At 46.6% G+C, this 23552-nt stretch overlaps 1 protein-coding gene across 8 annotated transcripts in view; it reads right to left on the bottom strand.

The window, feature by feature from the left end:
• The window catches only part of KLF7 (Kruppel like factor 7), a 57306-nt gene that overhangs the window by 17261 nt on the left and 16493 nt on the right, over positions 1-23552 (bottom strand). For 7 of the 8 annotated variants that reach the window (XM_040560838.1, XM_040560840.1, XM_040560837.1 and 4 more), the window contains exon 2: positions 9585-10197. In XM_040560838.1, coding sequence (XP_040416772.1) covers positions 9585-10197 — 613 coding nt within the window. The remainder of the gene's footprint in view (positions 1-9584; positions 10198-23552) is intronic. The other variant, XM_040560842.1, reaches the window with a different exon arrangement.

The raw sequence follows: 23552 nt of genomic DNA, 5'->3' as shown, positions 1-23552 counted from the left end.
AAAGGAAGAAAGAAAGGAAAGGCTGGAGTTGCTTGGCAACGCGAGGGCAGGAACAGCTGTGCAGCAGGTCGGGCTGGTACCCAGGCGCCGGGCTGGCCCATCAGCATCCTGCACGCCCCACATTTCGTGCCGGGGTCTCCTAGTAACAGCCGGTGCACGCCGGGCTGCTGCGCATCCCCTCCTTGCCTCCTGCTTCTCCCCGGCAGGCACGGCATCGCTGTTTGCCCTAATTACACATTCTCCGCTGCTTCAAGCTGCCATTACTTTGGTCCCCAGAGGAGTAGCAAGAACTTTAAAAAAAATCTCCTCTAATAAGGGTTTTTAGTTTCGAATGCAGCAGAGCTCTGCGAGCTCGAAGATGCAAGGCAAGGCAGCAGCAGCAGAAGCAGCAGATGAAAAGAAAGAAAAATTCAGCGGTTCACCGGGTCAGATTTTTCCAGGACCCTGCAATAGATCTTTTCCCTTTGTTTTTTTGTAAATTATACCAGAGGGTGAGCAGCGATGAGAGCCCTTTATGGGCCCTGGCGCCTATTTATATAATCCAGAGCAGTGTAGTAAAGGTCTGCTCTTCGGACACTTGCATTTTAGGCCAAGAGTTTCTGAGAAATTTCATGCAAAAAGCAAAGGTAACATCCCAGGCAGAATATAAAAAATATTTATCAGTGACCAGAATTGACAAAAAAGCAAGTGAAGAGGAAGAGACACTCCCTGTCCCAAATGCTAACATTTTAAGTTATTTTTGTTCCATATTTTTGCTAACGAACGTGGCTTTTCATTTACTCAGACTATTGCAGTGCTGATGGTTCTTGCTATTTATGTCTCTTCCTTTTCTCCCCTTTGCCATTGAAAAATCAGGGATGCAGACTGGCAGAGACAGCACGGGAATAAAACACAAGGGGAAAATAAAACATATCCCTTTCTGTTTCCTGGTTTTGTCAAGAACAAAAAGAAGAAAGGAACAAGACCCAGGATGCTTTCATTCATTCAGGTACTATATTTGATTTGGGGGGGTGGGAAGCCGTGTGTTTGGCTTTATAAAACACACCCTGTGCCAGGGCCGGGCTGCGCAGTGGGGCCAGGCAGGCGATGCTTCGGCAGGAGACAACGTCCCTCCTGCCGCTGCCTTCCTCGGGGGCTTCCAGCTCGCTGCTTCGTGGAGCACATCACGGTCAAAAGGTCTCAGCAACGCTGCCAGGCAAACCAAGGGGCCCGGTCTCCAGAGCACAAGGCAGCCAGTAAAGGTGATGAACTCTGCCAGCTAGGAAGTTTACTCATCTGCATTTTGGGAAAGTTTGCACTGCTGATCACCTTCCCAGAGCTAGGACTCCAGAAGCTCTAAGCTCTAGGGGAGACAGAAGCACCCAGCTGGAAATCCCCCAGGTCATCCATGCTGCCGGATGAGTGTAAACGAGGAATGACGCAAGTGTGCTACAAAACCCCATTGCTGGGTGGCGCTGCATCTTCAGAGGGAAAATTTTAGAGAATAAAGACACCCTCTGTATGGAATATGTTCCCTAATACACGTCCAAAGTCAAACAAAGCCCAGGAAACCACCTGGAGAAACCACCGCTGGGATTCTCTGGGTTTCACAAAGAATTAACAATAAAATCGCATCACGTGTACCACACTCATACAAAAGTCATTTCACGACAGATCAGAGCTTAGTCCATTCCAGTTAATTTTCACCCAGATATTCACAGATAAAGGTCTTCTACTCAAAGGCTATTTTCCATTACAGAGGCCAAGTTTTTAGCTCAACTTGTTACACTGAGAAAAGCTCTCTTCTCTCTGCCCATCCCCAACACACATGCCACATTCTCCTAAAAAACAAGTATTTTTCCTCCAACTTCTAAAATAACAAACAGCAGCCACGCTGGAAGAATACCAAATGTGGAAAAATTCAGCTTCAGGGAAAAGCTTAGCAGAGTTACACGTGACCAACAAGAAGATGCCCAAATGGAAGTTCATGCAAAATTAACCGTAACAGGTTCCATGCACTTATATATCGAACAAAAGTGTATGCAGATAAGCACGCCTGTATTTTTATGGCATTCATTTCCAAGAACTAATACATGCTTCTAGTGTACTAATGATCACTTATAGTCATCATAAAAAACTAGAATGACATTGCAAAATCGTCCAACTAATCTATTAAGTTCCCTCTGTCGGTGATAAGAGTCCAGAGGAATCGGAGCAAGGAAAAAGTCCCCACTAAACTCCGAATGTGCACAGTTAAGCAACGGGGACACCTTTCTCTCAGAACTCGGCTGGTGATCCGCTTTCATCTGGAAGCACAGGCTCGTCACTGTTAGCTTAGCTAGCACGCTTGTAAATGTTTTTCCAGCTTTCAGTTCTTCAAGCCCCAGTTTTCGGTCCCAGGTTTCAAAGGCCAGGCACCCCCAGGAGCACATCTGCCCAAGGCAGCACGTGTGTCTATCTCCAGATGGGGCTGCTAGGGCTGAGAACTGGCCCGCACATTTTTTAAAGGCTTCCAGTTCTTATTATGCCTTCTAACACGTATAAAGCTGGCCAACAGAAAGATTTGGGGTCTCCAGTGAAACAAAGGTTCTGGGCACTCCCAGAGACTGTGGATAAGGAGGGTCCCATGCAGTATTTTGTCCTCCCCTTTCTAACAGGGCTGCACCAGTCTTTAAAACTCCCCTCGCTTGAAGTCCTTGTTTCATGTTCATTTCACTCTACAGCAGTACACTACAATTTACTGCTTGACATTTGGTAACCAACTGGCTTTTGGCAGCGGTGTTAGACAAAAAGTTTTCTGAAGACACAAATAGAGTTTTTCCCTGAACTCCAGCAAAACAGAAACAGACAGTTTGACACATGAAATCCACCCTACAGTCTTGGCATCAGATGCTTGCTCTTTACCTACCTTGAAATTCATTTTTTTCAGACATCATTCCCAGTGTTAGTGAAGGTCTGTGCTATACCAAGGGCACCATCTACTCCGCAGTGGCCACGGTGTTACCTGGCACTGGACCTCTCTTGGCAGAAGCACGGACACCCCCACTGCTTTTAGGTCAGCTGAGACAAAGCCTTGCAGCTCAGCTGCTCCTGCGTGCAAAGCTGCTGCTGCCGGTGCGGGGGTATGTGGGATGTGAAAGGCAGGCTCTGCGCTGGGACCAAGCCCCTTGCCCCACACACTTTCCACCCAGGCTCCTGGGCACTTGCCCAGATGTAACCTGGACTCAGACACCCCCACTGCGCTTAGAGGACTGACCTAGAGCCTGCTTTTAAGACATGTGGCAGCACACTTGGCTTTTCCTGCCCAGTGCTTCAGCTCTCCCAGGCTGCTCAGGCCCTTCTCTTCCAGCAAGCCCACCTCAGCCTAAGATGGCACCTCCACCCACACATCTCTGGTTCAGGCCTGGCGTGACTTCAAATATTTCATAAGTGCTGGTGTTTTTCTTTTTCTTTTGTTCAAAGCAAAGTTTCTCATCCTTAACCTGCCATTTGTATCCAGTGCGGGACACCAGCAACACGAAGGGACCCTGGCAGAAAGCAACTGAGGGTTTTTAGTTTGAGGTCTTACTCTGTGAGCCATATCCTTCACCCCTTTTGCTGGGTGCCTCCGAGGGGCTCAGGGATGGATGTAAAGAAAACGCAGGATGACAAACTAGAGGGGGCTTCTCTGTGCCTTACTGAGGCAGCATGCCCCAACACTTGGAGGTGCCTGCACTCTCCCTTCTGCAGCTGCCAGCAGGCAGCACACAGCACTTTCTAGGTCTCCCTTGTGCCAAAAATCATCTCACATGGCACATAAACAACCAACCAAACAATACCTATTTACATTTCCAAACCCAAACAGTAAGACTGTCTCCCTACCTGTGCTACCGAATTGCAAACGATGGAGCAGAAACAGAGGACTGAGAATGCAGGTACTGGCAACCAAGCAATGGCTGAGCCCGGGCGTTTCAAATGGCGAGGGCTGCTTTTGGCAGAGCCCATCCTTCCTCTGTCTGCGGCGTTCACAAAGCTTGTTTCCTCAGCCTAAGCTCTCACTGTAGTAGTGATGTGAGGCTCTGGCCCTCCGCACTGAAATCACAAGACTCCTCTCCCAACTTGCCAAGTGGTTAAATGGCTTCAAAAAGAGAAAGTTTTTGAAGAGCTTGTGATCAGGTTGGGCTTATTTCAACGAGCTTTGATTAAAAACAAAAACAAAAACAAAAACTAAGAAAACACATCTTTCCAATTTGGCAGTGCAACTGAAAACAAATCCAGCCATGAACGAAGGTCTTCCTCACACCCCCTCTCCTTCCCCAACTCCCTTCTCTCATTTCCAGCAGCTAACTCACCTGCTGCTCCAGCTGCTGCCAGGGGAGCTTTAGCATCCTCTCTGTCCCTCTGTGTCCCCTTGCTGGTCTCAGCCCTGCACGCAGAGCTGGGGACTTGTTCCAAGGCTGTGGATCTCTCTCTTTGTACAACAACAAAAAAATCCTGGGCCTTGGCTTTCATTCCTCCCATTGTAGCTATACTGTTCTCCCAAATGCTTTTCCCTAACTCATTATTCAGAATCTTACAGAACTGGTGCTTTGCTTGGCTGTTTGTATTTTCTTTCTCATCTTTGGCTTTGTGTTCACTGGTGGCACCACACTAACACAGCACTGCAGCTTCCCATTCACGGGTTATCACTGGCACAGACAGATTTTATTTTCTCTATTATTCCTTTACTTCAAATTAATCTTCTTCTTTTTTCATCTAGCCTTCCCAGCTCAATTTGCGCTTTTCCAATCATTTCCAGATTCTGGGCATTTCCTCTTCTAGCCCCAGCAGTTTTGGAAGACTCTTCTCTGTCAGTTTAAATCCCACCTCAAAAACCTTCCTGTTCTTTAATGCTCTTCTAATACTCTTGTGTATGTCTTGCTTTTTTCTTCCAAACGTAGTAATTTGTTTTCCTGCAGGGTGGATTTATTTGTTCTTGTTACTCTCACCCAGCACTTTGGATCAAAGAACTATGTAATTTACAATAAGATATCATGACAATGTGAAACAAACTCCACTTAAATAAATGCTATCTTCAGACAATATGTAGACTCGTACTATCTATTTACATGGGCATCTCCCACTTGTTTTAGGCTTTAGAAACCTAATTAAAGATGTGAGGTGCCCAACTGCTTTTTTTTTTAAGAATTGATCTTAGGTTGTATCAGATCCTGGTTTTAGATGTATAAAGAAAAAAAAATAATCAAAACCTTCTGACACTCACAAAATGCAAACCCCAGCGAAACACTCTATGGCTTATTTTTTTAATAATTATTGCAATCTTCAGGATTTCCCAGTTAGTTTATTTGTGATGCTTTATCTCTGGCCATGAAGCACCCATGCCACCTCATGCCTTCCCATGTACATTACTGCAAGGAAAGCTGATGTGAGTTGTTTCATCGGGACATAGAAATCTTCTCCATGGGTCTTTGATCCATGGGACACAATGACTTCCCCATGACTAATCTTTCCAAAGGTCGCAGGCCAGCTCCCCCTTAGACGTATTTGCATCCCGACACTCGCCAGCAATATCCTGTTTTCTAATTTAGGAAGTACCGATGACTATACATTTTCTTTGGCCCATTCTAATTCCTTTCCTCTCCACTCTCCTCTACATTGGCAATTCATCTCCACACGTGTGAAGGCTGGACTAAAATTTCTGTTTCTCAAAAGAGACATTGTCGTTTGCACTGATGTCTGCTCCATGAATAAGTGTGAGAGAATGTATTAGGGCTGGATTACAGCACCAGTCTTGGTGGCTCCTTTGTTATTTTTTTTTACCTCACCCCCATGTTGGCAGCACAGCCTTTCCAATCCTACAGCTCACCTTTTCCTCCTGTTTACAGGCACAGCTGCTATTTCTCCCGAACGGCTTCTTTGCTGCCTTCTGACAGACATATAGTTCCACCACTGCTCTGAGCTCCTTTATGTACCCTTCTCTTTAGATGCCCCAGCTTGCTTCGAATCCAATCAAATATTTTCATTTCCCTTTCAACCCAGACAATGTTTTTCCCTTCCAGATTAAATTCTCTCCCACACAGATAATAGTTTTTCCCTCTCCAAAGGTCGTCCAGAAGGTGGTTTCATAACCAGTTCAACCATTGATGGGCCTTCCAGAACTGTCCTAATTCTCTAATGGAGGAGACGCGAGAGAATAACGAGGGAAGCTTGCACAGCACCATGCACAGTGTGGGGTCTGACTGTCCCTGGGCTCCCCAGCGAAGTAAAGCCCCAGGAGAAGCCAGGTTCCAACCCAGCAAGCTGCTATCAGTCTGTATTGCCTCCAGCCCAGTCTGGCTCATCACGCTGTGAGGAAGGCCAGCCAGCGTCTGTCTGGTCAGCGTTACATACGAACGAAAGGAATGCAACCTCCTTCCGCTGCCTTCCACCCCCCGGCTCCCCAGCCCATGGCTTTCTTGTCTTCCTGCAGAGCAGTAAATCCCTTTGATCCAGCGAGTGGACTTTGCACATGGAAGTTGGGTGACCGGCCCGCATCTGCCTCTGGACGGCGAGCCCCACACTGAGAGCTCTTTGTCTGCCAGGGCACTCCCACCCCTTTGCACAGGGCCCACTCTGGCAGACTGCTCTTGCATGACACACTAACAAGCTACCAGCCAAAGGAAAATATCTCGCAATCATTTCAGGCCCTCTGGCTCAGCCAGTGAGCAAGCCAAGTGGCTAGTAGCCATTGGCGCTGCTGGGCACATTCTCAACCCGCAGCACACGCAGCTCCCTGCAGCTCCAAGGCGGCCGCGGAAAAACAAAGCGCCGATGGAGACAAGGGCTGCTCGGCCCTAGCCCCAGGGCAGGCATGGGAAAGGAGGCAGCCCTGCCATTTACAGCTCAGTCCCAAATTTCCATGGCTAGTCCTCTCTGTCCCTCTCTTTCACAGGAAGCTCAGGAGCTCCCTGCAGGGAAGCCGCACTGCTGAGGTCAGAGCGAACAGATTCGATGACTTGATTGTACCAGCTCTAATTATGGCACTCACGGTCAGTGGGTTTTAAGGGAACAGAGCACTTAAACAGGATGCAGGGGTCCAAATGACTTGGTGCTTGGACCCAAATAAGCTAGTTGCATAGGCCCCTCCCCACCACTGACTCAGACTGCTCCCAAGATGGTATTCAGGTACCTTTGAACACCTAGGTGCTTTCCACTGAGAGAAATGGAGTCAGGTGCCTACCTGCTCCCAGGTTCTGCCTCAAATAGTTCAGCTTAATTTTAACAACAGAGCTGTATCCCGTCCACGCTGCAAATGAAACCATCCTTTCTACACAGCTGTAGACAGCTGGGATGTAACCAGGTAAAGGATGCTTGTACGACTGCAAAGACAGGATGGGACAGCTCCTCATCTGGGTTTGTTTCTTGCCTCTTCTCTTTTACCTGCCTGCTTTTTCCTAACAACCTTTGCTACCTTCTTTGAATTTGGTGGATGAAAACAAGAACACCTCTGTAAACTAGTAAATGGTTTACAGACTGGTTGAACTACTGATGGTTTAACTGGGAAGCTCGGAGGGATAGCTGAACCCACTAGGTGAGGTGATGGGAGCGGGACATTTGGGCACTGCACCTGCACAGCTGCAGTCTCATCATTTGATGCAGGTCTCCCACATCTGCCAGTAAAGGTGGACTTGTCTTTCCAACCACACACATACACACCAACTAAGGCTATTCAATAAAAGTATCACGGTGCCAGTGAGAAATGTTTCTTGTCATGAATTAATTGCAAAACACAGTATTTGACATGGTGATGTTACCTAGCAGAAAGATACAATATTCAGATGGACCTAAGACTTGGTTCAAAAGCATGCAAAATCTTGCAAGATTTGAACTCCCATGGTGGAGGTCTTGCAAGAGCGGCTGTATTTGCAAGAGCTCTCTCAGGACTCCTTGTCCCCCTTCACACCTACTGGGTGACCAAAACATAAAAAATTCCACACGTTCACCCCTTTTAGGTGAACATGTCACATCCTTGGCTAACTTCAGAAAGCTGTGTAAGACTCATCACTTCCAGCTTGAGGAGGAACACAGGGGTCACATCCAAACAGTCAAGGCCATTGCATCAACAACTCACACCCTGGAGCTGTGCCCTCATGGGAGCCCCTTTGCCCACTGGAAGGCCTTGGCTGGGATGTCCTCCTGGACACCACAGCAGAGCCTGCTTTGCTGTGGGTTAAGCTCACGGTGGCATTGGCAGCACAGGAGTCTCCTGCCCACATCACTGCAGGTTTTAAAATGACTGCACTACTTCCATTGGCTTTCAAATCACTGGATCACAAGTGAGGTCACTCCTGGTAAGGCGGCTATCCCCAGTAAAAGCACTAGAAAGCCCATATTGAAAGATCAAAACCAAGGCCTTTTATGTCGTAACATGATTTATACCTCACACCATGTAACTTTTACAGTGCTGCCTAGTATATGATGGATGCAGCTCTCTTAACAACCCACACATTTGTTTGATTTACTGCACTGGTCCAACATGTTATTTTCTACCTTGCAAGAACAACCTCGCTTCTAGGAATATGCCTGCATGATAAGATCGTGAATTAAATGTGCAGTTATCGTAAGAGACCACACATTTTACAGTAAAATTGAGAAAACTGATTACAGCAATCCCTCTGGAAACAAGAATAATCACATGATAAGATAGTGCTAATGGGAATTTATCATCTCTCATCACATGTGAAGCCTAGAACAAAGCAGCAACACTAGCAAACTGCACAGCTATTACTGCCAATGAATACCAGCTGAAAAGCTACTGGGGACTATGAACAAATGACAGGAGAGTAGGGATGCTGAACAGCCAAACTGCAGCCAATTTGGTACGCTTCAAGATGCTTACACAGTAAAGCTTATATGCAACATTAATCAATACTACCCAAAATAACTGCCTGATATCTTTCCATACATCCCATACCCTTTCTATCCACACTATTCCATCCAAACTCCATGTCATTGATTAATTTGCTCTTGTAGCATTGGCAGCACAAAGAGTCTCCTGACCACATGCTGTATTTAGTCACCAGAATATCCCGAAATAGTGAGATCTCAAGTGTACATGCATCTGTATTGTACACATCTGCATCTACACACACACTCCCTCTCACACAAACATTATTCCTAAACCGCACATCTCCGTTCTGAAATATGCTTGTTCCCTTCCCCCATACAAAAGGCAGCAAAAACCTACCCACGGTATTTTCTATTTGAAGCAATTAACACTTGACTAAAATTAACATTTTTAAAGCTGTCTTGGGGATCTGAGTGCAGAAAACCCAAATTGGCATGCCCACAGTTTTAACATGAATGATACATCTACAACCCTTAGGTATCCTAAAATTACTCTGCACCAAGCCCCATAAGACACATGAAAGCTCAACATATTAATGGTAGGCAGTGAACTCCTCCGTTCTGTTGAAAAGGGGGTACATTTGCTGGCCTACCATATTTTTCCATTGCCCTGTTTCACAGATACAGGCTTGAACTTTCGGAAGAGCTTTTTTTTTTTTCTTTTCTAAATGAGAATAAAAGGAGATGGTTACGATTAGGTGGCAGGAGGACAAGATGAGAGAAGTACCCTACACAAGTACCTGTATGAGTCCTCTGGTGAGCCTTTAAGTGGGAGCTCTTTGTGTAAACCTTCCGGCACCCATTAAATTGACAGCGATGAACCCTCTTCTTGTTTTCTGGGGACGCTTCCGCCCCTGGCCCTCCTTGTTCACTGTCACTTTGCCCACTTTTTATTGTCCCCGTGGTTGCTGCCGCTACACCCACTTTCATGGAGCTGAGTGAAGCTTTCTTGGCCACCAGTTTCAATGTCACCGTGCCGTCCACTGCTGAGAGAGTTTGTGAGGTTTTTACAAGGTGGCGGCTGAGCTCCGGAGAGGAAGGGGGTGTTAACGAGGTTACTGCATTGAGTTGGGCCTGGTTGACGGCTGTGTAGCCTTCTGTGGAAGAGCTGGTGGACTGCAAGCTGAGGCACGTCTCAGACAGCAGCTTGTCCCGTGAAAGGATAATGTCCATGTTGGAGCTTTTGTCACACGTACTCGTCTCCACCGGTAAAAGGATGGGGTCCAGCCGTCGGATAGTGTCCTCCGCATCTGGAGCTGAGGAGGCATGAAGGAAGCAGTCTAAGTCCTCACCAAAGCTCTCAGAGATCTTCCGTGGTTCAGTCTGAAGGTATCGCTCCAACTCGAGGCATGTCTGCAGGAGGGGAAGGGAGAGGGGAGGGAAAGAAACTGATGTTAGAGAGAGATTACAGCATAGCTCCCACCTAGGGCAGGAGAACAACGTGGTCCAGAGCCATTCAGAGACAACACTCATGCGCACCAGCACCTTCTTACGAGATGGTGACTTTTTGGCACACATGGGGATTTGCACTCGTTTGAAGCTGCTCAGAGACAGGGTATGGGAATATCTGTGTACGGTAGCAGATATTATGGTAGAAGTGAAGATACAACAAAGCATCCACTAAATTTTCATGGAAATCTGCACACTGTCCCATGGACACCAGGCCCCTTCCAATTTTAAGTGTAACCTGGCCAACTGTCACCTCCACATGCAACTACTCAATCTGCCCAGTCTCCTGGCCTTATAAAAACAAAAAGTCACCTCTCCAGATATTTTCCTCCTCTTTCTTTCCAAACATTAAATTTAACTGCATATTTAACCCAGCGTAGCTGGCTGGGGCTCAATCTATTTCTGGAATGGCGTAATTCTGAAGTATATCATTTTAAAACAGAAGGAGGAGACAGAAAACTTTCCAGTGACACCATAGCTTGGTTGAAAGGGCTGAGAGAAGATGTGATAAGAAAAAAGGGACCTAATGCCTTTCTTAGAGGGTTTTTGGCACATCTGGTCAAGCAGGATTTCCTGTATACAGGACACCACACTTGCACACCAGCACACTCACACAACTTATTAAAAAGTAGGTGATGATGCAGGCAAGCAGCTGCCACATAAAAATGCATTCCTGCACCTCCACAGCAGTGATCATCAGCACGAGGATGGGGTGAGCCTATTACTTGAATGTACCTTGTATGAGGTGCACTGAGCTCATATACGGAGGCCCAATAAAGTCTCCAGGCACCTTCACACTGCGCAGTGTTCTCCATAACCAACATTATAGACTTTTATTATTTATAGAAAATGGTTAGCTGTAGTTTCAAGAGCATTTAATGGAGTTTATTAGTGCTATTTTTCATTCCTTGCTGCCCAAAAGGATAGCTGGTTTAATACCATCACTGCAATTTTACAGGGCTTAGAAAAACACACATTCTAACTCAGATTTTTTAGAAACTTCTAAAAACTACTCCTAAGAGAACACTTCTAGAGATATGAAAGAAGGGACTTTAGGCAAAAATATTCAGTGCAGCCTACGGGAGCTGATGGTCCAACTACATCTCAACCTGGAAGCCAAACATCTGATCAAGAAACAAAAACTTCCTATCACCGGAGGTGAGACGGAGACTCCTGCCTTCTGGGTACAAACGTCAATAAGAGTGTAAAGAGGCCCCATTCACAGCTCTCTGGGAGCTACCGTGTAACTCAAGATTATTCCTGTTAATGTAGCCTGGAAGCAACACTGCTGTTTGCAGATACAATTGGGTGAGATGGCTTCCAGAGTTACAAAAGTAATCTGTCAGACTGCTATCTGTGTTTTTTGTTTGTTTCTTTTTGGTTTGTTTTTTAATAATAGCTGATTATAGATCTGAGCTGTAGAGATGGACTTGGACAAAAAGCAATAAAATGGCAATATATGCAAGTGAGACACGGGGGTTATTTTCACAGACATGACACTGTACATGCGATGTGCCTGCAGGTGGGACACTTACTAATCAGCACCTTTGCCTTAAGTAAACCACCATACAACCAGCCTACCCTAACTTAGTAGGGTTCTTCACTTCTTCACCTACCACAAACGGGATCGCTGAAGAGCTGTTTTTGTCAAATACATGGGAGATGAAGTCATCAAGCTTTAGTGCTCCTGACACTCAGCAAGGGGAGGTACAGCCACAGAAATCAGATCTCCAGCACGCCCCACCAGCAGTGCCTGGGAGCTGGTACCAGCAGGCTGCAGCCAGCTGCTGGGGCTCCTGTTGGAGGCTGCCAGCTCATTTCTCCAGCAGCCTGCTCCAGGAGTCATGAGAAACGGTTTATTTCTGCTCCCTCCTTTACCCACCGCTCCTTCAGCTGGGTTTTTCTGGACGGGTTCCTATTTCCTGCTGCAACAATGCGACCGGCCCACATGTCCGCCAGGCTGCCCCCAGGGCTTCCCCGCTTCCTGCAGGCAGCAGAAAGCTGGGAACAACGGGAACCAGCACTAAGCTTCCCAGCAGAGTGTCACAGCACCGCATGCTGCTGTTAACTGACCTTGCCAGCTCGTGTGACTGCAGGAGAAGCTTTTCGCCCTGAGCCCACCTTAACCCAGTACCAAGGACTTCCTTCTGGGGGCAGGGACAGGGGACAAGGCTTTCAGCTTTATTTACGAGTCTCCTCTCCCCTGAAGGTCCTTCTGAACAGGCTCCTGAGAAGGGAACAGACAGCCCCAGTGCTGTCCCCAGGGGACCAGCACCTACTGACCCTGCTCACACTGCTCCCAAGCAGAAACCTTGGTACCAGCACAGCAGAAAGCCACCGTGCTGGGGCTGCTCACAGTAACAAGGGAGAGCTGCTCTCACAGACACAAAAAGCCTGGCTGCTGCTTAAAGGGCAGTTCTGCAACCAGGGAATGGCTTTAGCTGGGGATCTGGTCTCTCCCTAGGTGAATCCTAACAGGCTTTAGGGGCAGCCTTCCAAATGTGCCCCACAATCTTTCAGGATTGACGCCCACAAGTGTACCAAAAGAGGTGATGCTTTTGAATTCCCCACTTTGTGTAATTTGGGCTTTCTGGCTCACTTAGCCTTCATCCAGTGGGGCAGAAACAGGTCTAGGGGCCTAATAAATAAAAGGCTTCCAAAGTGATGAGTGAGCATAATCACAAATTAGGGATAGAAAGGGAAAAAGAGAGAGAGGGACTCAAGGCCATTAAACGTGATGACAGTGACAAGAGATTTCAATGGCTGGGACCAGAAAGCTGCACTGTGGCTCCACGCGCCCGTGGAGGCAAGCAGGAGGTGCTGCTGCTTTAAGGCATAACTACCCCAATGACAACAATAGTAGGCCTGACAGTTTTTCCAGCTTCACCATTAATTTTCCATAAAGAGCAGTTTCTCGATGAGCCCTTTTCAGGCAAAGCCTGATGCTTCAGAAACCTGTAATTATTCCTGGCTCCCCCCTCCCGCAGCCATTGCACCTGTGCCATTTCAAGACACCAGCTGGTCATGCCTTGCCTTCTGCCTCAGAAATCCTAAACCAGTGGATCAAGCCCATCTCCCCATAGAGGGGGGAAAAAAAAAAACAACTCAAAGGAAAAGAAACAATACAATGAAGTCCCTCCCTCCCGCCCCCCTCAATCCCTCCACTAAGTCAACAGGGGGGAAAAGCCTGGCAACGCCGAGCCAGAAAGGGCCTCCGGCTCAGCTGCATGGCAGACAAAGCCCGATGAGGGTTAAGGCCACAGCCCCTCCTGTGCTCCCTGCTAGGGCCCTACCTGCTGCTGCCGTGGCCGAGGGCAGGGATGGCAGGCAGGAACAAAGCTTCTTTCCCCATATGCACTCCCTGGCATGTGCCAAGTACCTTACGTGACCTTCCCCTCACTCTGGCCCAAATCACCCAGGGAGCGGCGAGGCAGCGTTTGGAAAACAGCTTGTTTTCTTCACTCCTGTCCTGGCAAGACCTGTGATTTTTAGGCCAAGTAAGCTCACCCCCTTGTCTTGAGCTCTGAGCTGGTGAAACCACTCAGGCTGAGACCACCAAGGCCTCCGTTCCAGCCCTATGGGCCGTCAAGAGGTTCTCTGGTCTCCACTCCCACAAAGTCATCTGCCAGTGAGTGCAGCAAAACCTAACAATTTTGTGTGGGAGCAGCAGGATGTTGACAACTGCCCACAGAGATATGAACGCACATGGCAAGATTCAGACACTGGGGAACCTCTGTACATCTTCTGCTTCCACCACCGGCCTGGGAGGAAAGCGGCCCAAGGTTACCAAAGACAGGAGTGAGGTGCTCCTGTCATGATCGTTAACTCTTCCGGATGTCCAGTTTCTCCTCAGACACTCATGCAAGAGAGGGGGAGACTGAAATAACAGATGTAATAAACACCACATTCAAACTAAGTCCTACTGTACTGTAGGTTGATACGTTGCGGGTAACTTGATGGGCATTAAACTTTCTCACCCAGTGCTCACAGGATCTGCAATGACAACGGCCTCAAAAAATGTAATGGGAAGAGGAAGATGGCTCCCTTCAGGGACACAGGAAGACAATATGTAAGACTGCTGACCGCTGTCAAGCTGTTTTTGCAGGCTAGGGATAAAAAGTGACCCAACCACTTCAACCCATCTGCCCTGACTAACAAGGGTCGTGCTCTTTGCACCTTGCGCCTCAATTTAGCCAGTTAAAAGAAATGATGATTCATGGCTGACAAATAATAGCGTATGACTTTGCTAAACCCCATGTACTTGCAGAAAGCCAGCTACCAAAGGATGGCAGTCTGGCATGTGGATTTTTCAGTTTTGGATACAATTGCAAAAATATTCACTTTCCAAGAAGAGGTACATTTTCATCACCTAATAAAAATATTGTGTGTCTCCTGCCTACACACCTTCAACCCATGGCATCTCTTCATTCCCCTCCTCAGGCCTCTGGGGCGTGTAGAGCAGTAGAATCCACCATGACACTTCCACATGCAAGACCAGATCCTTCAGACACTTCATGACAACAACTGCAACACTGCTCTACTTGTTAGGAAATACGGCAGAAGAGAAACACAGTGTATGCCTCTGAGAGTAAGACGTGACACATGTGCCATTCTCAGCAGAGGTTAGCACTCACCTAACTGCAGCCAGCAGAAAGTCTTTACAGTACTCAACCTCCTGGGCATTTTGCAGAGCTAAAGACAGAACAGCGTGGTGACAGCAAAGTTCTGTCAAGGGTAAAACAAAGCCCCAGCACTTAAAATGATTTGAGGTCAGCTGGGGAAGACACCTAATCAACATGTTCAGTGGGTTTCTCTGTTTTATTGATGCTGAAGTATTTTATAACATCTTGATTTTGAATTTTTCCAGCAGACATCGGGAAGTTCTTATCTGGAAGTGCTAGTTACTTCTAAGTGCCATTTTACTGCAGATAAAATGGGACATCAAGCACCGATCTTGGAAGTTATCCAAAACCTAATTAAGAAGTTGGATACTTAGATCAGGCTGTGACAGAGAATGAAAATGTCAAATGTGGTTGACAAGCAGGTCTGATCTACCAGCTCTGTTTACAATACTTGAAAGGATTCTCTGAGCAGCAAAACTGAAATGAGCGAAGCAGAATTATATATGCAATAGCTGAGGTGAAATTCCAACCTCCATCATGACCCCATCACTTTCCACTGGCACATAAAAAAGGGGCCTCATCCGTAACATAACTGTGAAAGTCTCAAGATTACAAAGGAAGAGAAAATTTCCCCAACCTGAAAGCACCCCAAAAGAATCATTCTAAGGTGAGTGTCACCATGGTTCACTCAGACCAAACTACGATGGGTTGCTTCCAAGTCCAGCATCTGGTGTCAGTCTGTCATTCTTCAGCAGGACAGCAAAAGCTCTGAGCTACAGCGCCACTTGCATTTTGGTTTCCAGATATGGAACACGATACTGTGGGGCAGCCCTGACGTTCAGAGGAGTAAGAGGTCCAAAACTCACCTGCCTTCCCTGGAATGTCATGCCATTTTTGTCCTTAACCCTAAAGCAAGGCTTGAAAGATGTATCTTCCTCCCACTGCCGAAATCCTTCATTACTTCCTGAACAACAACAAACCCCAATATTCTTGTCCATCTATTCCAAGATTGTCATCTGTTCCCAGCCAGCTGCCAAAACCTACAGCTTTTCCTCTTGGCAACCTTTACTGGGCAGTTGCTAGTTGTCAAAAGCTGCAGCACATCAGAAGCTTAACATTTGGGACAGCATAAAATAAACGGAATTTTAGTATTAAAATAAGTAGTTTTGCTAAATACACTTGGGAAAATGGGGAAACCGCAGTCTGAAATGAATGAGTAGTAAGAAAAAGTTTCAGACAGGCAATAGCAAATAATTTCTATTGCAAAGGATTTAAGACAAAGCTCCTAGTAATGTGCCAGCACATCCTACCCACGTTATATAGTTCATTAAGAAAAAGACAGCTAAAACCAGGTACAACAGTAAGCCACTTGCTGACAGCTAACTCACGGCAAATATCTGCATGCACGTTCCCCCATATATACACGGCAAACCCAAGTTAACTATACACTCAGCTACCCAACAGGCTCTTGCCAAGAGCAAAAAGCAGGCACACACATGGTCAGCAAAGATCAGCTGACACGCAAAGCCTGGTTTTCCTGTGGTAACTTCACCATATGCTCGAGCTGACAGGCTCGTCCTCTCTAACACTGGCTGAGTCTCAGCAGCCAGCAGAGTCTGGGCCAGGCAAGCCTCTGAACTCTGTGATTTCTGGTGAATATGCTATGCACGACCCAAGGCTCTGTTTGCAAAATTCTTCAACATAATTATGACCCACGTCCATTTTTTCCTCTTGGTGTCAGCACAAATAACCAACTTTTAAGGAAATGTATTTAGCCAAACCAAGCCATTCACTATTATTCATGCACAAAAGCACTCCCAAAGAATGCTCCCATATCACGACCCAGACAGCCTTCTCCCTGCATGTTCTTCACAGCCTTTTTCTTCAGCACATAAAAGATGCTGAAGTCAGAAGCCTCAACCACATTCGGTAAAGATACAGTTTAATGTAAAAAGTCTGCAGATTTACTGACAGAGCAGAATCACCACCTCCACATAAACACAAGCCATTTTCCTGTTGCTCTGGGGCATGGTGTAACCAGGGTTATCAAAGGCTTTGATCGGCCTCTGAAGCTCAAAGGATCAAACCCACTTTTGCCATAAATTAGCGATTTTCACCAGCATAAATGGGTAGTGAAACAAATGTCTCAGACAGAGTAACCTGTAACTCTACCCAAGGAGTCAGAATCAAGATCTGTTGCCAAACTCAGTGACAATGAAATAAATTGTATCTAACAATTATTTTTGGAAATGGACAAGCTATATTTGTTCACTAAAAATCCGTGGTATTTGGGCTCTAAGCATAGAGAGTTTCAGTGTGCTGGTTGTGAGAGACTGAACAAAGGACTGCAGCTAAGCATGGCTGAATTTGATAGGCATCTAGATAAAAAAATGGATGAAAGAAATCTGCAAACACTCAACCAGGGCTTTGGAGAGCTTTTATTGTTTTTTGACTGTTTAATAAAGATAGAAAAAAATATCTGCAACCAGTCACAACAGCAAAAAAATAGCATCAGCAAAGGATTAAGGACGGCCAAATCAAGAATTCAAAAGTGGAGGCAGTCCATTGTGCTAGTATCAAAATACGATAAAACCCATGTGTGCTTACACATCAGCGCATGCACTGTCTGCTGCCATGCAGTCCACACCACAGGTAGCCATACAAAAACCATTTGAGAAATTATAATAATAATGTAATAGAATAGAATAAAGAATAACCTAAGTGTGTTTCAAAATCTTTCTGAAGAGATCATTTATTTGTATAACAACCTTGGATGGCTTTGAGTGAGTTGGCTAGTGTCCCTCACTGCTAACTTTCCTCTAAACTTCATCAAGTATGTACTTAACCTGTTGCTGTCCCGTTTGGAAGCAGCTTTAATTTAGCATTATAAATAGCAAAACGGGACAATTAGCTCCTTGAATTGCCAGTTCTAGCTCCCACTGAAATCAAAGGATCAGGTTCAAAGCATGCCCCAGAGTGTGGTAAACTTCTCACAGGAAATGGATATGCAAAAGCAAATGCTGACGGCTGTGAAACGTACAAAGTAGAGCAATATTTTAGGTCTTGATCCTCAATTAAGATTCATCCCTATGAAGTATTGCGGTTGGGTTACACAGCAGAACTGGATCCCTTGTAATTACTCCGGATTGGACCATGAATGAAAAAATGTACTAGTTAGAGATGTTTCATTAACATCACAGATAGCTTAACATTTCCTCCTCAGCAGCTGACACAAATGTGTACACAGGCTCAAGCAACAACATATTCACAATCACAATTCTTCACAATTAAGTCGAATCTGAAGAAGAGGTGTCATCGCTACGCTCGATATACGGTACATTTCGTAAGAGGGATTTCTGGGTTGTGAGTCACCTCTGCTCTGACCTAAAAGCATATTAAACAAGAGTGTGCATAACATTGAATTCCTAACCCAAATACGTGCCATTCCTCACCTTAACTTTGTATGATCAGTATGTGTCTGCTGGGACTACTGAATCTACTCTGCACATGATGCCCATTCACTATCACATCTCATGGCTCAAAAAACCTTTTGTCTGTTCCCTTTTGTATTATTTTTGGCTGCAGGGAGGAAGAGGTGGGGACCTGTCTGGGAAACAGGAAGCAGGCTGAAGGAGGGGAATATGTTGTAGAATAAGGTCAGAACAAAAAAAGAATAAAAGAATAAAAGAGCATACTAAAGCACTTCTAAACCATAATAAACATATAGGACCAAAGTCTGCCTCAAGCCATGCAGGGAGCAGTGGGCTGCTTGGCAGAAATTTAAACTTTTAATGGGAGCACAGCAACTGTTTGATCACTTTTACAAAAAGCCATTTGTTGCTTTTTTCTTTTTTTAAATCATTTGGGCAATGTGTTATCTTACAAGAACAAGAAGATGCATGTGCTGCGGTGATAAATATGCCAGTCTGGGCAAGGAAAAGAGAAGACAGCAGCCTCGAGTTTCACCGTCACACTGAGAAAAAACCTCAGACCAGAAACAAAGCGATGGAAGCACAACCGGATTCTCAGCTGGGGTAAATCAGCACAGAGCAGCACTGATTTCATTGTTCCTGTTTACATCAGCTGAGGACCTTGCCAACACTCAAACTCCATGAAATTCTGCTCTTGATTAGCGCCATTTAACTCTGGCTTACGTGAAGCAGAATTTGACATGTTCTTTGACGGCTGGAGACGGTTATTTTATATTACAAATCTTGTCTACTTTACTAGGAACAATGTGACCCAAATGGAAAAATTTAATGGAAGAATTTAAAAACACCACCATCTTCAGACATCCTGATGCTTGTTGTTTTTTTTTTCTCTCTCTCCTTCTTAATTTGGCCAGCAGTGTATTTGGAGGTACTCACAAACTGGTTACTACCACTTCTGTACCAGAGTTTTCATCATCAGTGTGCAGAAACAACAGTCTTCATGCTTGAACATCCCACTGCAGGTAAACTTCCCTCTCACTCAAAAGCAGGCGCCCTCTAAAGGGTGCTCCATCACCGCCAAGGGTGTTTTTCCGTTGCTTTTATTTTCTACACTGCACTACCAAGGCATTTGTTCCAAAACTTTAGCCATCAGGGACTTAGAACCAGCCTCAAATCTCACAGGCAGTGCACTTGGGCTGCCACACACCCTGATAAAAGCAGCACAGTTCTCTTTTAAGGCAATTTGCTGGAGCACATTGGAAAAGAGCCTGCCAGCATTGGCCTATCCACTCAGCAGTAACACAGGCAGCTGCCCACAGGCATCTGAGGAGATCTGCATCGCCAAAATGCATCAGATGAAACAAAAAGGAGACATGGCATGGCCTTTTGTGGATATCATCAGCAACTCAAGGTGCGCTGTCAGACCTAGAGCAGGCTCTGCTTCCTCCCTGCGGAAGGAAGGAGACCATACCTGCGTCAGAGAGGTTTGCAGCAGGCTGTAGGGCTAGCAGCTGCAGCACAGGTTGGACAGCCGGGAGATGCCACCAAGAGCCCTGCTGTTTGTGGACTTGGCAAAGCTCAGCAGGTCCGATCAGCGGCTGCTGAGAGCCAGCACACCTCTGTGAGCCGACTTACACCAGCAAGGCTCTTGTTCTGGCTCGCTTTCTTCAGTCTGTTGACTGTGGACACCCACCCAGTTGTTATGGATTTTAATATGCTGCAATATGAAAGTGCTATTTCAGGACAAAGTTATTAATAGCAGTAGCAGCCAGAAAATAGCCTAGAAGGAATGCAATGTCTTGGTATTCCTGGAAGATAAAACAACTTCCCAGCATCCAAGCAGCCATGGTCAATTCAAGACTTTCCTGTGAGACTCTGTAGTTCGTTACAGGATCTAATATACCATAAGCCATCATGACACCCTTCACAGAAATGCCCTGTATGGATACCTGCCGAATCCCAAGTCTGCAGAGACTTACAGTACCGCAAGTCCCAGAGGGTGGTACTGTGTTACCGCAAGCAGGCTGGTGAAAAGCAGAGGCTGGGTGCTGTGACAAAGCAGCTGTCTGACACAAAGACCTCCCAGAGGCTCTTCTTCTCAGTCTCTATTCTCCCACCAGCACCTTCTCCTTCCCTTGTTCCTTCACGCTGCATCTCCTCAGCAACACTCTTCACTTTGGCAGGAGCTTAGCTGGCAAGGCAAGGCACTGCCCCTTTTCATGCTCTCTCTTAAACCTACTCTTTCTCCTGGCCAAACTTCCCTGGGAACGTATCGCAGAATACTGCGCAAGACCGCCAGACCCTGTCTCAAGTTTTTGCTGGCACCTGTCCCCCTCAAATTAATTGGGAGAGTTCCCAGATTAATTCCAGGTATGTCCCTGAGCACAACACTCAGCACCACCTTCTGGAGCTGAGAGCATCCGGCATCTCTCTGCTGACAATGCCACATGGCTTCCAGCAGCCACTCTGCTGAGAGGCCCTTATGTGGCCTTTGGCTTCCCAGCCCCATCCTCAAGTATCCTATTAGAGTAAGTCGGATGAAACCCGACACTGTGCCTTTGTCCAAGACAAAAAAGGCTCTGCTGATGATGCTGGGAACTGGAAGATGACACGTTCGCAGCACTGGAGCCTTACTGACTAAGCCACCACACATGGCTCCAACTCAGTACCAAACACGCTGCAGGGAGCTCTGGTCCCTCACCCATCTTCAGAAAGGAAACAAACATAACCCGTTTACCAACAAGGAAAAGAGAAAACACATTGTAGTCATTATAATCCCAACAGTGGATGTTATCTGGCTTACTTCCCACTCAGACATTTAAAAAAATCAGTTAGTTTACCTTAAGTGTCCTCTTTTCCCTGATTTTCCTTCTTCACATCTATTTAAGCCTCCTGCAATAAGCCTGCTTTTGTGTGCTGGCCGCATACCCCACCTTCCCTCTATTGTCTTTCGGAGATGGGATGGAAGTCTCCACTGTCATGGCCTGGAAGACCATGGCCAGGCTCCCTTGGCTGGCGCTGTGGGAAGGGGAAGAGCAGGAACACGTGCTCTGCCACTGAACAACGACAGCCTCTCCTGCTGCAGCAGCAGTGTCCTCTTCCTCATGGTACAACCAATTCTCCCTGTCATTCTGTTTATCTCCAATATTGCTCAAGTAAAGCTGTTTTTAGTAGCCCCCAAAGGCGGGGTCTGTTGCCAGCTATCGTCAGCCCAAACACTTTCAGACTTCTGTCACTCTGCTATGGCAGAATCCCTGCAACAGCTAAACACAAACATTATGTTCCCCCAAGTACAAATTACAGCTTTCAGGAGCTGCAATTTTATTTTGGTTATAAACATACAAAGGTAACCTTTATGCTGGGCAAGGAGGAGCAGCACAAGAGACCGCAGGCCGAGCCTCTGCCTCGTGGGGAACATTCCTTGGGAGCCCTCTGCCGCTTCTCCTCCCACCGGCTCTGCTTCCCAGGCAGTTGCAATGATATCAGAGCCGGAGCGAGAGCCAAAGTCCCTGGTGCTGGTAGCTGCTGGAGGGATCTGCTTCAGTCCCAGCAGTCCAGGAACCAAGACTCAGAAAGGGAAAGAAACAGGCCCAAAATGCGCTGCTTTAGCTCTAGCTGGTGCTGCCGGCAGCCTACATGTTCAGAGAACAATATTTCAGGCACGACTCCTGACTGCTGCCATCCTCCGTCCCTGCAGAAGTCAACACAGCAATTAGCAACACGCGGACATGTTCCAGAGGGCAGTGTGAACATCCCAAATAGTGCTCCCCATCGCAAGAGCAAGGCTTAGCGGGATTTCCTCCATTTTACATCTCTAACCCTTCCCAGTCAAGACCACAGGTATCCCTGTTCTGCAGATCTCCCATCACTGCAGCGCCGAGCGCGCAACATCTGTCAAAGAAGCATGAAGTCAAATTGACCCTGCAAGCCTCTGAGCGTCCCCCGAGGCATTTCAGTCCTCCTGCGAAGACTGCTAATGTGTCCCTTCCCCACCACAACCAACAATGCACTCCTGGAAGCAAAAACTGCATTAAAAGTCGTCTTTACATGCAAGCTAAGAGCTTTCTTTGCCTCATACCATTTTTACTCATAAATATAATATCAAGGTGATCGTGTTCTTCTCAGACTACTCAGAGTGTTCTGTAAGTAAAACCTGCAATTGGCAATTTATCAGATGGAAAAATAAAAGCCACATTTGGTTTCTCCCTACACTTAAAAATGACCACGTGCAGTCTCTGAAGCAGACCAATCTTTTTAACAAGGTCATGAATATCAGCCTGGAGGCGGAGGGAGGGAAACAAAACCACCCTGCACATGTTTTCCTTCTCCACCGCTTTCTTACCAATGTTTTGCTCACTTTCTAAGCAAAGAGGAAGCCTCTCCTGTTCCCGTAACCCTGTGTTTATCCACATTCCAGCAGCCAGCGGCGCTTACAGCCTTGAGGAGCTCTCCAAGGGCAGAAAATCGGACCTTGCTGCACATTAAGCTTGAGACACGGCCAGTTCTGCGTGGGAATAAGGTGGAAGCCGTGAGAGCAGAAAAGATAGAGGCAGTAGGTGGTGGGACACCATGAAATCTTTTGAAAGCATCGCTCCTGCTGCCTGGGACAAAAAGCACAGCACACCCGTCGCCTAGTGAAAGGACTGGAAAATGCTCTTTACGAGGCACAGCCTTAAGAGCCTGAACAAATCCCCCCAGATGTCCCTGGGGACAAAGCAGCCCAATTTGATCAATACAGCGGCGTTATTAACACTGCGATACCTTGCACGTGGCCAGTTGTATGTTCCAGGCTCTGCCGAGCGTGGGGGAAGGGGTGCAAACTCCTGCAGCAGCTCACAGGGGAGCTGTGTCTCTCCATATCCTCAGGCTGCACAAAGAATCTCTTCCCCATTCCCGTGCATGCTGCTTTTTTGGGAGAGCTCTGCTTCATTAGTATTGATCAAGCTCAGGTGGAAACCCATAAATATCATGTGCATTATGTGCTGGTTTTTTCTGAAGAGATTTTGCTTCTAATTGCTTTAGGATCTCTGCCTTCAGGCTTTCTTTCTGCAGCCATGAAGCCCCTTCCTTTTGTGGGCTGGGGACAGGCACATAAATGCAGGCAGTTAACAATAATGTGACTGCAGAAGGTGGGACTTTATGAATAGCAAATCTTGTAAAAATATTACGAGGATTAGGGGTTGAGCTAAGTGGATTTGGATTCACA

This window comes from Cygnus olor, chromosome 6, assembly GCF_009769625.2.
Source record: "Cygnus olor isolate bCygOlo1 chromosome 6, bCygOlo1.pri.v2, whole genome shotgun sequence".
Classification (NCBI taxonomy): domain Eukaryota; kingdom Metazoa; phylum Chordata; class Aves; order Anseriformes; family Anatidae; genus Cygnus; species Cygnus olor.
The sequence above is the reverse complement of the archived record's forward strand: the minus strand, read 5'-3'. Positions and strand labels throughout refer to the sequence as shown.